At 39.1% G+C, this 14179-nt stretch overlaps 1 protein-coding gene across 4 annotated transcripts in view; it reads right to left on the bottom strand.

Moving 5' to 3' along the window:
* Window positions 1-293: 293 nt before the first annotated feature.
* Window positions 294-14179, bottom strand: part of IL18R1 (interleukin 18 receptor 1) — a 38198-nt gene continuing 24312 nt past the window's right edge. For 2 of the 4 annotated variants that reach the window (XM_053589752.1, XM_053589753.1), the window contains exons 9-12: window positions 12574-12713; window positions 10495-10656; window positions 5672-5830; window positions 294-3034 (exon numbers count right to left, since the gene is read on the bottom strand). In XM_053589752.1, coding sequence (XP_053445727.1) covers window positions 2679-3034; window positions 5672-5830; window positions 10495-10656; window positions 12574-12713 — 817 coding nt within the window. In that variant the 3' untranslated portion in view covers window positions 294-2678. The remainder of the gene's footprint in view (window positions 3035-5671; window positions 5831-10494; window positions 10657-12573; window positions 12714-14179) is intronic. The other 2 variants (XM_053589756.1, XM_053589754.1) reach the window with 2 other exon arrangements.

Raw genomic sequence — 14179 nt, 5'->3', positions numbered from 1 at the left:
AAATATGCAAATCAATTAACTGGCATGTAGAGATGTACCGTACAAAAGTGTCTGTGTTTAGTATCAAGTGGCCTTGCAAGATAGGGAAGGACTTCTTCTTTTGCTCTTGAATGAAAGGTAAAACAAGAAGTTAGGCACAAAGAAATATGACTTTTAAAATGAAAAAGCTGTAGAAATTCATTCTGAATGACCTCTATTCTGTTAAAATAGATAGGAGTGTATATTGGAATGAGGGATTGGAATCTTAAAGAGAAAAAGATGTTGAGAAATTTCAAAAACGAAGGCATTAGACCAATGGTTCATTGATGTATTTCTGTGTATTTCAGGTATTCTAAAGCATACATCTAATGTATACCTTTAACAACTTTAACACAAATGTATTTAATACAAAACACTTTTCATGTGTTTTAAAGCATATGTAATAAAAAAGCAAAATCGATCTACCTATTACAGATTATGGTTATAGCAATAACATTTCTTTTGATTATATTTTTTTGCTACTATCTTTCCACATACAAAACATAAATTATTAAATTCTTTTTAGCCAGCCTGTTGGCACACGAAATCATAAGTTTTACAAAAATTAAAATCACTTTCTCGCACAGAAAATCTTATTATTCTTTGATTTACAGTAATCTCTATGCCATCTGTTTTAAATTCTCTGCTTTAAACTTTTCTAGAACATTCATGCTGTTCCCATATGGTCTAACCAGCCTCCTAACCTGAGAGTTTCATACTCAGTGATCTCCATGGATTGCCATGATGTTTGAGGCTATGAAGACGACTCACAGTGCTGAGCTCACCTTAGGGAGACAGTCATCTTCTGCCATCATTAAAAGTAGCAGATGTCTAATGGAGAAATAGTTTCTGCCTCTCCCTACACTTCTCCTATGTGCTTCTCTACTTATGCAAATGTCCTCAAGACCACCTTGGTCTCTAGATCTGCTACCTTTTCTGCTTTTAGTTTCCATTTGGTCCACTGCTGAATCACTGATCTAAGTAATAATTAATAAGGGTAATAATAACAATAGTAATGGCAACACTTACAGATTACCAAGAACTATGGTAAGTACTCTACTTATATTCATTCATTTAGTACCCCTGTGAGGTAGGTACAATTATTACAAAGTATCTTTTTACAGATGAGGAAACTGAGGCATAAGAGGTTGGGTAAAGTTCCAGGGGTCACAATTAAATAGCAGAGTCTGGATTGGAGCTCAGGTTAGGCTGTGTAGCCCACACTCTTAACCACCATAATGCTGCCTCTATACTACGGGTATTTTAAACAACATGATTTTTTTTTTTTTTTAAGACAGTCTTGCTCTATCACTGAGGCTAGACTAGAGTGGCATCATATAGCTCACTGCAATCTCAAACTCTTGGGCTCAAGCAATCCTCCTGCCTCAGCCTCCTTCCAGGACTATAGGTGTGCATTGCCACACCCAACTAATCTTTTTTCTATTTTTTGTAGAGATGGGCCCTCCCTTTTGTTCTGGCTGGTCTGAAACTTCTGACCTCAGTAATTCTCCTGCCTTGGCCTCCCAGAGTGCTAGAATTAATAGGAGTAAGCTACCATGCCCACTGGTCTAAACATGGGATTTTTTAAAACCAAGCATTAACGGTCATTTTTATGCTTTTGCAATTTAATAGCTAGCATGATGTGACACCATTCTAGATATAACTATTTTGACAAAGTTAACTAATGTTTTGGACCATTAAAAGTGAAAGACGCAGAGAACTGTCTGAATTGAAATTTGTTTCTCTTATTAAAGATGAGGCACTTGGGGGTCCCTCCTGTGGCTCAGTGAGTAGGGTGCTGGCCCCATATGCCGAGGGTGGTGGGTTCAAACACAGCCCCGGCCAAACTGCAACAACAACAACAAAAAAAAATAGCCGGGCGTTGTGGCGGGCGCCTGTAGTCCCAGCTGCTCGGGAGGCTGAGGCAAGAGAATCACGTGAGCCCAAGAGTTAGAGGTTGCTGTGAGCCGTATGACGCCACGGCACTCTACCCGAGGGCGGTACAGTGAGACTCTGTCTCTACAAAAAAAAAAAAAAAGAAGTTCCCTTAAATTGGTCCAAATAAGCAGGCTCCGTGCTGCAGCGCCTTACTGGAGTTCCAAGAACTGCTGGCCTGCAGCTGTGGGTAAGGCTGAGGCCTGGCTGACAGTAGGCCCCCCTCCAGGCACCCCTGCTAGCTCTCTCCTCCCACATCTCACCAGATCACAGTGGTATAGGGAAGTGAAAGCAGCATTCCAGTTACTCTGTCACCCACTGGTTCAAAGAAAACCCCTCTTCATAACCTTAAAATCCTTCAGTTCAAATTAATCACCAGCGTTAAAAACTCTTCACGTTGTGCGGTTTTTTGTAGGGCATCAGTTACTTTGCAGAGTGTCCAGTCTCACGTGTGCTGAGTATGGGATTAAGTATGAACAGCTGCATCCAGGTATGGAAAAGAGAAAAGGAGGAGATCCCTTTCTACTGAATTCCAGGATCTTCCAGGAGCAGGTGGCCACAGCTCAACATTTAATCTTCTTCCCGACAACCCAATGACACGTTTAATCTTCAAACTCTGAGTAGAATTTGGATAAATATTTTGAATAATGGTCTTTGTTGTGGGCAGGCTCTTACACTCAATCTCAGACTATCTGGTATTCTATTGGCATCACTTTTTCTGAAGATCAAGGTTTTGAAAGAATAGGCAAGATTTCAGATTCATCTCTACCTGGCTTGACTGTTTTTGCAGGCATTAAATAAAGAAGATTTTTCCAGAACCTTGAGTTGTAAGAAAGAGATTCTTCAGCCTTCCACTTCAGAACTCTGTGAGATTTCAAAAGCATTAGTGATTGGGGTAAAAATGTAAAGTCTTTAAAAGGAGTAAATTCAATTAAGATTATTTTAATTTTCCTTTCCACCAAGGCTTCATGGAATCCACTTTCAAGTTCATACCTGACTTCATTAGACATATAACTTTTACTTAGGACAATGATTAACCTTCGGCTCTTCTCTATCAGTGAATGGATTTCATCAACAACAGCTGAAAATATAAGATGTGCCACATTAAGAGACTAAAAGGTAGTCATGAAATGAAAATCATTTTCTACAGTTCTATCTTATATTATTAACATCTTAACCTTACTAATAAGTTCTTCTTTAAGACAAGCCATTCATTTTCAATTTTATATGCCTATTACAATCATATAGGTAACAGTAATAATGACCACTTGCACTTACTGTGTCCCATAACTTCTTTTAAATTTTTTAATTTATATTCATCCATTTAATCATCATAATGACCCTGTGAAACAGGTATAGTTATTACCCCCACTTTACAGACAAGGAAGCCAAAGCACAGAGTAGTTAAATAACATGCCCAGAGTCACACAGCACCAGAACCTGAACGCAGGTGGAGTACACTTGCCCAACCATTGTACCGTCTTGCTTCTCTGTGTGCATAAATGAACACACTAAAGTCATAATTGAAGGACTAAAAGACAAACAAAACCCCCAAACCAACCTAGCCATTATTTTAGACCAGGGGTTGGCAAACTTTTTCTGTAAAAAACCAAATAGTATAAATATTTTAGGCTTTGCAGGCCTCACTTTGTCACAAATACTCAACTCTATTGTTGTAGTTCAAATGCAGCCTTAGACAGCTTATAAACTAATGTCTGTGGCAAGTGAGATTCTGACCCATGGGAGGCAGAGTGCCAGGCCATGATCTAGACTTCTGAGCCATCTCAAATGGAGAACCAAACCTAATTGCAATTAAACATACAAACAATCTTTATTTTTATTTAAGAAGTAAGAGGAAATCTATTTTCAGAACAACTCCTGTTAAGTAATGAAGGTACAGTATAACTGATGTAAAGGCAAGTATACGTGCTTCCTGAATGTCAATATACCTTCTTAGATACAAAGAATTGCCACATAAAAACACCACAGTGGTATATGCATCTGACAATTGGCCAGATTGTTTCTTTTGAGATTTTTTAAATTACTAAATAGTAGTTTATTTTGTCTTTCTAGCTAGTAATATTTTCCCTTTCTCATTTGCTGTATCTTCAATGTTTCGCTCAGAACTTGATTCAAGAATGGCATGCAGTTTGGAAGGAAGTATGGAGAACCCTCAAAGCACTCAAGCTAGACCTCCCATTTGATCCTGTAATCCCATTACTGGGCATCTACCCAGAAGAAAAACAAATCCTTTTACCATAAGGACACTTGCACTAGATTGTTTATCACAGCTCAATTTGTAATCACCAAAATGTGGAAACAGCCTAAATGCCCTCCAACCCAGGAATTGGATTAACAAGCTGTGGTACATGTATATCATGGAATACTATTCAGCCATTAAAAAAGACAGAGACTTTATATCTTTTGTATTAACCTGGATGGAAGTGGAAGACATTATTCTTAGTAAAGCATCACAAGAATGGAGAAGCAAGAATCCCATGTACTAAATTCTGATATGAGGACAATTAATGACCTAGTACACAGTGGAGGGTAGGGGAAGGGGAGACCAGAGAGAGGGAAGGAGAGAGGGGATGGGAGGTCACATTATGTGACACACCTTTTTGGGGTGGGACACAATTATAAGAGGGACTTTACCTAACAAATGCAATCAATGTAATCTGGTTCTTTGTACCCTCAATGAGTCTCTAACAACAAAAAAAAAAAAGAAAAAGAAAAAAAGGATGGCATGCAATGATTATTGGCTACAAGAGTGAATGATGGTTAACAATGAAAACATCTGTGTTTTTTATTAACGTCAGTATCCACTATAATTTGACACCAGATTTCAAATGCTCTGAAAGACTTCAGAAAGAAAACAGAGAAAGCATGGACATGTTATTATTTTCTTTTAACTATAATTTGCCACAATGTATGTGCCACACCCATTCGTATTCATGTGTTGATGAAAAATATGGACTTTCATAGCTGTGATCTGATGGGAAGTACCAATTTCCTCATTTATCCTTTTCCTGCTCTCCTATTCTCTACTCTCATTTTCTCACCAATATCAACACAATAAAGAATGAACATTTCTTGGTAAGAATTAGCCTGTGCTTATAGTCCAAACATGATGGGATTAAATTAGGAATTCTCATTTGCAGTGCAAATATTCTCAAATGGGTCATTTGTAGATAAATGCCCTCATGATAGGGCCAGCTGTGAACCTGTAGCTGAAAATGAAAGGCCCACTTCCTTCCCCCAGATATCCAGCGAATCCTGAAGTAGGGAAGAATAAAGCCAAGAGAAGAGACTATTGCAAGCATCATAGTTTGTTCTCTCCTAGTGATTACGCCAACTCACCTGGCTATTCCTATTCCTAAGGACTTATTTGTGTGTAAGGAAAATGGGATGACTGGATAGTGCTAGCTGATTCATTTCGCACCCACATAAGAGAAAAACTCAAATCAGTACAAGGTGGGAGGCAAGGGAACAAGGGAGCCAAGAGAGAGGAGAAGGGAGGGGTTGGGGGTGCCCCACTTAATGGGCCCAAGGTTAGGGTGTATGGCACACATCTTATGGGCAGGACACAATTATAAAAGGGACTTAACCTAACAAATGGAAATAGTGTAACCTAATTCTTTGTACCCTCAATTAGCCTGAAAGAATAAAAAAAGACAAAACATCTTGAATATTTTTCTGTCTGGTATGCCTTTCTTACCTCCTCCAGGCATTACATCCCTTTCGAATATGCATAACTTATACCCAAAATGTTTTTCCAACACCCTGGGCAAAATCTCCACAGCAAAGGTGTACTCCTCTCCATTTTCGGGGCGACATTCTTTTAGGTAAGACACAAAAGCATCATACGTCTTTCCATCTAGGAGATAAGGTTGGTTCTTTTAATTAGTTTGTAAACAAAAGTTTATTTAAGTACAAACTTGAGTGAATATCATACATAATGAGTGTAGAATCACTGAAAAAGAAAAATTAAATATAGTATTGTTTATATTTAAACCTCATGTGCCAGCCAAGCAACCAATTAGCCAAAATAGTTTTATGCATCTCCTACTGTTTGGCATCATAGAGGGAAAGAGAGAAATACAAACTATAAGTCAGGGTGCTAAAAAAAATTTCCAGATGTGCGGCGGTGCCTGTGACTCAGCTGGTAGAGTGCTGGCCCCATATACGGAGGGTGGCGGGTTTGAACCCAGCCCCAGCCAAACTGCAACAACAACAAAAAAAATAGCCGGGCATTGTGTTGGGTACCTGTAGTCCCAGCTACTCGGGAGGCTGAGAAAAGAGACTCGCCTAAGTCCAGGAGTTGGAAGTTGCTGTGAGCTATGACACCATGGCACTCTACTGCAGGTGATAAAGTGAGACTCTTTAAAAGTGAGACTTTAAAAGTCTCATTTTAAAGTGAGTCTCTTAAAAAAAAAATTTTTAAGGTGTGCCAGAGAGTCCACATATGCCCTCATTCCAGTAGTGGAAAGCAGCTCTCACTTCAGCTCACTCATATCCCTAATCCTCCTGCCATCCTTATTTCTACCCTCAAAATGACGCCCAGAGAAAATTGAGATGGAAACAAAGCTAAGTGTTTACACTGGAAAGTGGGAAGAAATAACCGGGGTGATTTAAAAAATCTGCTATAAGGACAACACTACGATATTATAAAATATTATATAATTTTGCTGTCAAAAGGAAAACTTCTGATCCATTGAAAGATTTTCCCTGGCCAGGTGCAGTGGCTCATGCCTATAAATCTAGGAGTCTGGGAGGCCAAGGCAGGAGGATCCCTTGAGCTCAGGAGTTCAAGACCAGCCTGAGTGAGAGTGAGACCCCTGTCTCTATTAAAAATGCAGAAAATTATCCAAGCATTGTGGCAGGCACCTGTCATCCCAGCTACTCAGGAGGGTGGATTGCCTGAAACCACGAGGTTGAGGTTGCTATGAGGCCACAGCACTCTAGCCTGGGCAACAGAGCAAGACTCTAGGTTTTTGTATCATCTGCTCCTATTTAATTATCTTGTCAATGAAGCAGTATTTAGATGGCTAACAGAACAAATTCTGAAAGAAACATGTTACCTAAATAACAAAGGCCATTCTCCTACCTGGGTAACTAAGAAATTATACAATTCTCTCTTCTAGCTTCATCTAATGTAGTTGAAACAGGCAAAGCAGACAGATGGAACAACTTTAGAAAAGTTACAAACAACACATTCACAATAGAAAAATAGCATAACACAAACAAAATAACTGGGACAGAGAAGAAGGAATAATCCCAGTGGACTTGCTTTCCAAAAAGAGGAAATGTTGCGTCCAGTCCTAAAAAATACAATTGATGCTAATTGGAATTGGTAGATGAAGAAAGGAAGTGGTAGGGGTAGGGTCTGCTTTATGCCTTGACAATTGGTTAGATGGACAAAGAGTTATATTTATGCTTGGAGTATTTATCAGGATCAGTGAACTGGCTACTGAGTTGAAGGCTAATATTATTGGATTCTTAATTAAAATGTAACAGGATAAAACTATTCAAGGTCCATGTCCTGTATGGTACCGTATCATTTGTGTTCGACAGTCCAGCCCAGCATTCTCTACAGTGGTCAGGTCCACTGAATAACATTTTCTGTTGCTGGCCAAAGCTTCTTCAGTTCTACCCATAGCAACTAGTTTGGCAGGACTAATCAGAACATATTGTTGATTTAAAGCAATTGCTTTGCAGAAATGCATGCATGTGAAAGATAATAAATTTTGGAGAATTACATACATATCAAAGGTAGAAAAAGCTGGTAAAAATAAAACCAGTTATTAGTTTAATCAGAAAATGGATCCCCTAAATTCTTTTAAATTATTATGAAGTACAGCTATTTTCTAGTTAATGAACAGCTAGTGCTTCCACTGGCATTTTCATTTCGTCAGTGATGAAAGACATAAGGCAACAAAGTCAGTACAATTTTTAAAAAGCCACATTTTTCTTATAATCAGGATGTAACAGACTGCACTAAACCAGGAAGATAATTGCATCAAACATACATTTATATTACATGTAATAAGCTTTGCTTTGACCCACGAGAAACTAGTTTTTCAACTATTAATTTCTTTCAACTTTCTTATTCTGTTCAATTCTCTTTTTTTAAATATGAATCTGCTAATTGGTGTCACTATTTTAGTGTAAATCCAGGCAACAAAAGGCTTAGTGGCTTTGAGACTTGACAGAATAAAATAAAATGCTTAAAGTAAGGAATTTAAAATCTAATGGTAATTAGTTTTTCAGGTGGTTGGTTTTTCTTTTTCTTTTTTGGTTTTATATAAGGAAATTATCATGTAAATGGATATTTGGGACCAAAAGGAGTCAGGTAGATCAGTGCTTCTCAAATTGTGTGGTCAATGACCACATTTTCATTTACATTTGCTTTTTTTATTGATTAGTTTCATTTCCAATTATTTGTAAACTAACACTCAACAGACTCTTGGATATTGCAGCAATATTAAATTGCTAAAAAAAGTTTGTATTTTTGTACTTATCTCCCCATTTCTGCCCTTTTCATAAACAGTATCTGCTGGAGATCCACACTTTGACTAGATGCGATTTAGAGCGCTCTCTTCACATCTCTAAGTGCCTCTGAGCACTACCACTTTGAGAGTTGAGACGTGTGAATTGAAAAACACCAGTGTGAATCAAGTCAAATACAACTCTAGAGGAAAAAAAAAGAAAACAGTTAAAAAGAAAAAAGAAATTAGTCAATGCTCATTTGAAGATAAATATTGGTCTATGCAAGCAGACGCTATTCAGAAAATATCAAATATAAACTTCCCAGTTGTTGTAGCATCTCTCTCCAGGGCAAAATCACACACACAGTAGCCTCAAATCTAGATTTATTAACCTCGCTAATTTTATATTGTTACGTTAAAAGTTGCAAATGTAAAAAAAAAAATCTATAAAAATCTCAAGGCACTAATACAAGAATTTCTGCACAAACTGGGGTTAGGAAGGCTTTTGTGCTTATGACTTCAAATCCAGAAACCACAAAAGAAAAGATATTTGGATACATTTTAAAAAGTCTTTTCTGCATGACTATAACCAAAGTCAAAAGACAAATTACAAGCTGGGAATATTTGCATTTCATGTTATAGGCTAAAATCCCTAAAATGTAAATCCTAGAAATAAATAATCCTAAATTAAAAAAAAAAGGCCCTCAGCCCAATGGGAAAATAGGCAAAGATATGAGTGGGTATGTTGAGAAAGGACATGAAAATAAGTCAAGTTGTTCAGGCTCTTGCATAGTAAGTGAAATACAAATTAAAACCACTCTGAGATACAACTTCTTATCTATCAAATTGGCAAAAGCCCAAAAGGTTGTGAGTAGGGCTGTGGGAAAAACTTACTCTCATCCTTTGAAGGTGGTAGATAATTTAGCAGTATGGGAGGAAATTGACGGCATCTATCAAAATGACAGCTGCATCTGCCCTTTCTATTTCCAGAAATTCCACTTTGGTGAATTTTTCCTTCAGATATATTGCACACACATGAAACAATGCATGTACAGAGCTCTCTGTCGCAGCTTTTTGCAGTAACAAAAGATTGAAAAGCGCTCAAAAGTCCATCAAAGGGAGACTAAATAAACAGTAACACTTCCACGCAAAACCCTCAACACTAAAAAATAAAGGACTTCTTCATAAAGTAACATGGAAATGTGCCTAAGGTATAGACAAGCGAAGTTGAAAGTAATGTGCATATTAAGCCAAGATTTTTTAAAGGGAGGAGTGGAATAAGTATCTACATTTATATCCGGTCAAACATGTTACCAATGAGGTGGGAAAATGGGAATCACAGATGTGAAACCACGCTGAGAGGGGGGTCTGCCTACTGTATAGTTTCTTAGATGTTTGGGATTTTGAAGGTTGTTTTTTTTCTTACAAACATACACAAAAACACATCTACACACACACACAAAGCAAGTGCAATGGACTGGATTGATTTTTTTTTTAATTCAGTAATTACTTCGAAACTTGAGGACTTCTATCAGCCTTAAAGATAGGGAAACTGAGGCATAGTGTCACCAGGTAGTAGATAAAAGCAGTATATCCAGGAGAGTAGAACCCAGATCATTTGGCTTCATTCTTGGGGTTCTACAGGCACATTATGCAGTCTCCTTGCCTAGTTAAGATCATGAGCCATAATGCAATTCAATTCGACTAATCAACTTTATGGACTGGATAACTGCGTAAGGTGGTATGTGTACGAGGCATCCAGATGCACAGTTCCCGGGTTCAAGCATCTCACAAGGCATTAAGGAGGATATAAAATACACACGCGAAGCAATTAGAAAACAATTTTGGACACCATATACATAAACACAAGAACAGGTGGCACAAACAAGGTTCATCACAGAGAGCATCTGCAGAACAGTTTTTTCCCATGGAAAACCTCTCCCCCAGATTAAGTCAACAATATAATCAAAGTGAGAGGAAGATTAATGATTATTTATTTGGTTTCTTAATGAGAGCATAAGAAAAGAAATCGAAGCATGGCGGTAGTTGTTACCTGTTAATGTTTCATCTCTTCCCATTAAATGTCTATAAAACAAAACCAAGTCAACTCTATAAATGACACCAACAATCACCAGGCTCACCACCACCACCAGGATCAAAAAGGCCATGATCATAACCCTCGTGAAGACATGACCTGGGATATCAGCCATGTCTGCTGGAAAAGAAAGAGAAGAAAGGAAACTATCAGAAATGTTAGCAGTGGTGGTGGTCACTGTGCAATAATCACATGGTGGTGATCAGTTTTTACCTTTAACACCAATCCAGTTGCCCACCCAAGTGCTAGTGCGTTGCACTGAGTTACTGCACATTTCTGCCTTTCGTCTGGAGAGTGGTGATCTTTCTACTCGCATTTTTAAAGAATAAAAATGTATACGAGGCTATCCAGAGACCTAAATGGAAAGCACTGCCCAATAATGTATTCTGTCTGTACCTATGAAAATCAGATTTGGGAGGTAATAAGATACTAGGCTGAAATACAGAGGGACCCAATCCTAAGTCTCAGCCAGTGGGGTGAGAACCCAGAGGTTCACAGTTTTGAGAGAGAGAAAGAGTGCACACACTGAGCTGAGACTGTCTGGGTGTGGGGCCTGGCTCCATCAATTATTTTATGTCACGGGAAAAACCATGGATGCCCCAAAACTCCTGTATCATCATCTATAACAGCGGTTCTCAACCTGTGGGTTGTGACCCACAGGAACTGTATTAAAGGGTTGCGGCATTAGGAAGGTTGAGAACCACCGATCCATAAAATGAAGATAATAATAGTTGCTGCTTCACTTACAGGGTTGCTGCTTCAAGAAAAGAGTCAATGAGATTTCACATGCAAAGTAGTACAGTGCCTGGCAGAGCCCTCAGATTTTTAGCATATTTTATGTATAAACGTGCCCTTTTATGATTAAGTGCCCTAAATACATGTACATGGGTCACCACAAAAGTTTTGAGACAGACTGTGTTATGGTCCATTATTTCACTGCCAAGAAACACAGCTGACAGTGTTCTTTCTAATTCACCCATGCAAGTTTCAACCTGCCAGGCTTAATCAGGGTCACTGGGAGGGCTACAATTTGTTTCCATCTGTGTGGATTTTACATTTCTTGATTTGCATGTGTCTCCAAATTTTTGTAATGACCCACGTACTACACAAGCTGCCAATGGGCACCAGCAGAACTGGAGAGGGCGGCCTCTGCCCCTTAAGCTCTCCATCTCCACTCCTGTTTTTCACCAAACTCAAGGCACTCCTCTGCGTCTGTGTATGTGAGGCGCTTTCTGTGTGTTCGTGCCTCTCTCTGCCTCTGCCCCCCACCCCGTCTCTGTTCTTTTCTATCACGGTGTGTGTCTGCCTCTCTCTCATTTCTGAGTCTGTGTCTCAGCCATTTCTGAGCAGCTACTGAGCCACCAGCTCTGGTTGGGTGATTTTGATAGAGGATGGAGGTGGGGGATAGGGCACTCTATCATATGGACACAGAAAAACTTTAAGAACCCACAGTGTGCGCTTACCCTACACTGATCTGCAAACTTCCCTCCAGATGCTCTGGGTGGAAGGACGCTGCCCTGACTGCAACCCTCAGCCTCACTCCCCTGCATCTGTGTCCCTGAGCTTCACTTGCCTGCCTGCTCTGGCCCACTGATTTCTTCATCACTGCAAGAACAAGCTTTTTTTTTTTTTTTTTTATTAAATCATAACTGTATACAATGATATGATAATGGGGCATCATACACTCACTTCATAAACCATTTGACACATTTTTATCACAGTGGTTAACATAGCCTTTCCGGCGTTATCTCAGTTACTGTGCCAAAACATTTGCATATTACAGGGGTATTTGCGAAACTTGGTAAATGTAGAAGAACAAGCTTTATGTTTTCATTCTCTGCTTGGAATCATGACACAGAGATCCCCAGCAAGGCCTGCGTGCCATTCTACCATTGAAAGCCTGTGACACAGATGAATTATGTCACCCCCTCAGGAGCTGGGTTCTGACGTGGAGCATGAGGAAGAGATGATCTTCATGAGCCTCTCAGCAGCAAAATGCTAAGTTTCCACAAACTTCCCCAAATAAAACTTTCGTACCTTTTTCCACCAAGATGATGCTGTTGGTATCTTTGCCTCCACTGCTGGTCACAGTGCAATTATATGGAAAATTTAGATTATTTTTGCTAATATTCGTAATTTGCAATATTCTTGAAGAATGAAATTTGCCTTCTGAAGTCCTGTAAGAAAATAAAATAATTTAGCAATAGGCTGTGTTCATTAGCAAATTGACCTAAGAGAAGGGAATTCTTAAGTTTAAAGTAACCAAAGGCAGCTATTCTGTTACGTGGTATCTTCTCTTTCTGGTGGATGTTTTTTTCCCTAATAATACGGCCAGAGGCTGTATTTGGTGGGTACTTTTAAAGGTGGATCCTCCCACTCTTCGGGGAGCATCACAACTGATGGAAATAGCCCTCCTGAGACTATCTGAGGACACTCAACTGCCTAGAATTAAAATGCCTGGGAGATAATGATACTAACTTGAAAGCACATGCAATTATTCTCTGTTTCAATTACTTTCTCCTCTCCTAACTGCTTGGAGTTCTTTCCACAGAAAGGTGTCCACTAATTGTGACAAAGCTGTAAGTTGTTTAGCATAGATACAGTTTCATATCAAGTTTGTCCATTCCATCCTAGAGATTATTTTCATTTTGGTGAATCTTTTTTTTGTTTTTTTATTTTGGTGAATCTTAAAACAAAAAAAACAAACACTATTCTCAGACACCCTCAAGCATAGGAGAAGCACCAGTCAATACCTTGCCATAACCACTGGCAGCAATCTCTCTTCCTCTTCCTCAAAGGATTTAAGCTGTCTTGTGGTTGTGTGAAGCAAACAGGACGTCCTCTTCCCCACATGACAGGCTCTGTGGGCCTGGTATCAGCCCTGCCGGGCGTGGCCCCTACATGTCTGCACACCTAACAACAAGTACCTCCAGTGCCTGGGACATGGACCCAGTTGTAGTTCATTTTACAATGTACTACATTTTACCTCCAATTAAGTACCTTTTACAATGATTCCATAAGGAAGTTTCCCATTCAGAAATACCAGCCATTTAAAACCAGTGAAAACCAGCAGACACAAAAAGGCAGTGAGAAGCCAAAACAGATGGTATAAAACACACGTGGTAAGCACCCAACTACCAAGAAAGACAGCCCTGCTCTCACAGCTTAGGCTCCACTTATGAGAAGTTTGGTGGATTGGTCTTCATGTATTCCTCTAAACTGTGGTTCTCAACCCTCCTAATATCTCCTAATGCTGTGACCCCTTAATACAGTTCCTCATGTGGTGGTGACCCCCAACCATAAAATTATTTTTGTTGCTACTTCATAACTATAATTTGCTACTGTTATGAATCATAAGGTAAATATCTGATATGCAGGTTGTATTTTCATTGTTACAAAGGGGTCGCAACCCACAGGTTGAGAGCCGCTACTTTAAAAATTAGAAGGAGACCATCAGAAAGAAAAAATGCCAACCTCAGGACAGGAAACGGAGAGCCCGGCCAGTCAGCTAAACTCAGTCTTTACTAGGCACTAATCACCTGCCTGTTTTTAGCCAAGGAGCCAGACCTTACAGACAAGTGTTAGCAAGAATTGAAAGTCACTGTCATGGAGAAAAAGAATATACCAGAAAAAGATGTAAAAA

Source organism: Nycticebus coucang, chromosome 4 (genome assembly GCF_027406575.1).
Source record: "Nycticebus coucang isolate mNycCou1 chromosome 4, mNycCou1.pri, whole genome shotgun sequence".
NCBI lineage: Eukaryota > Metazoa > Chordata > Mammalia > Primates > Lorisidae > Nycticebus > Nycticebus coucang.
This window is presented reverse-complemented; position numbering and strand designations above follow the sequence as displayed.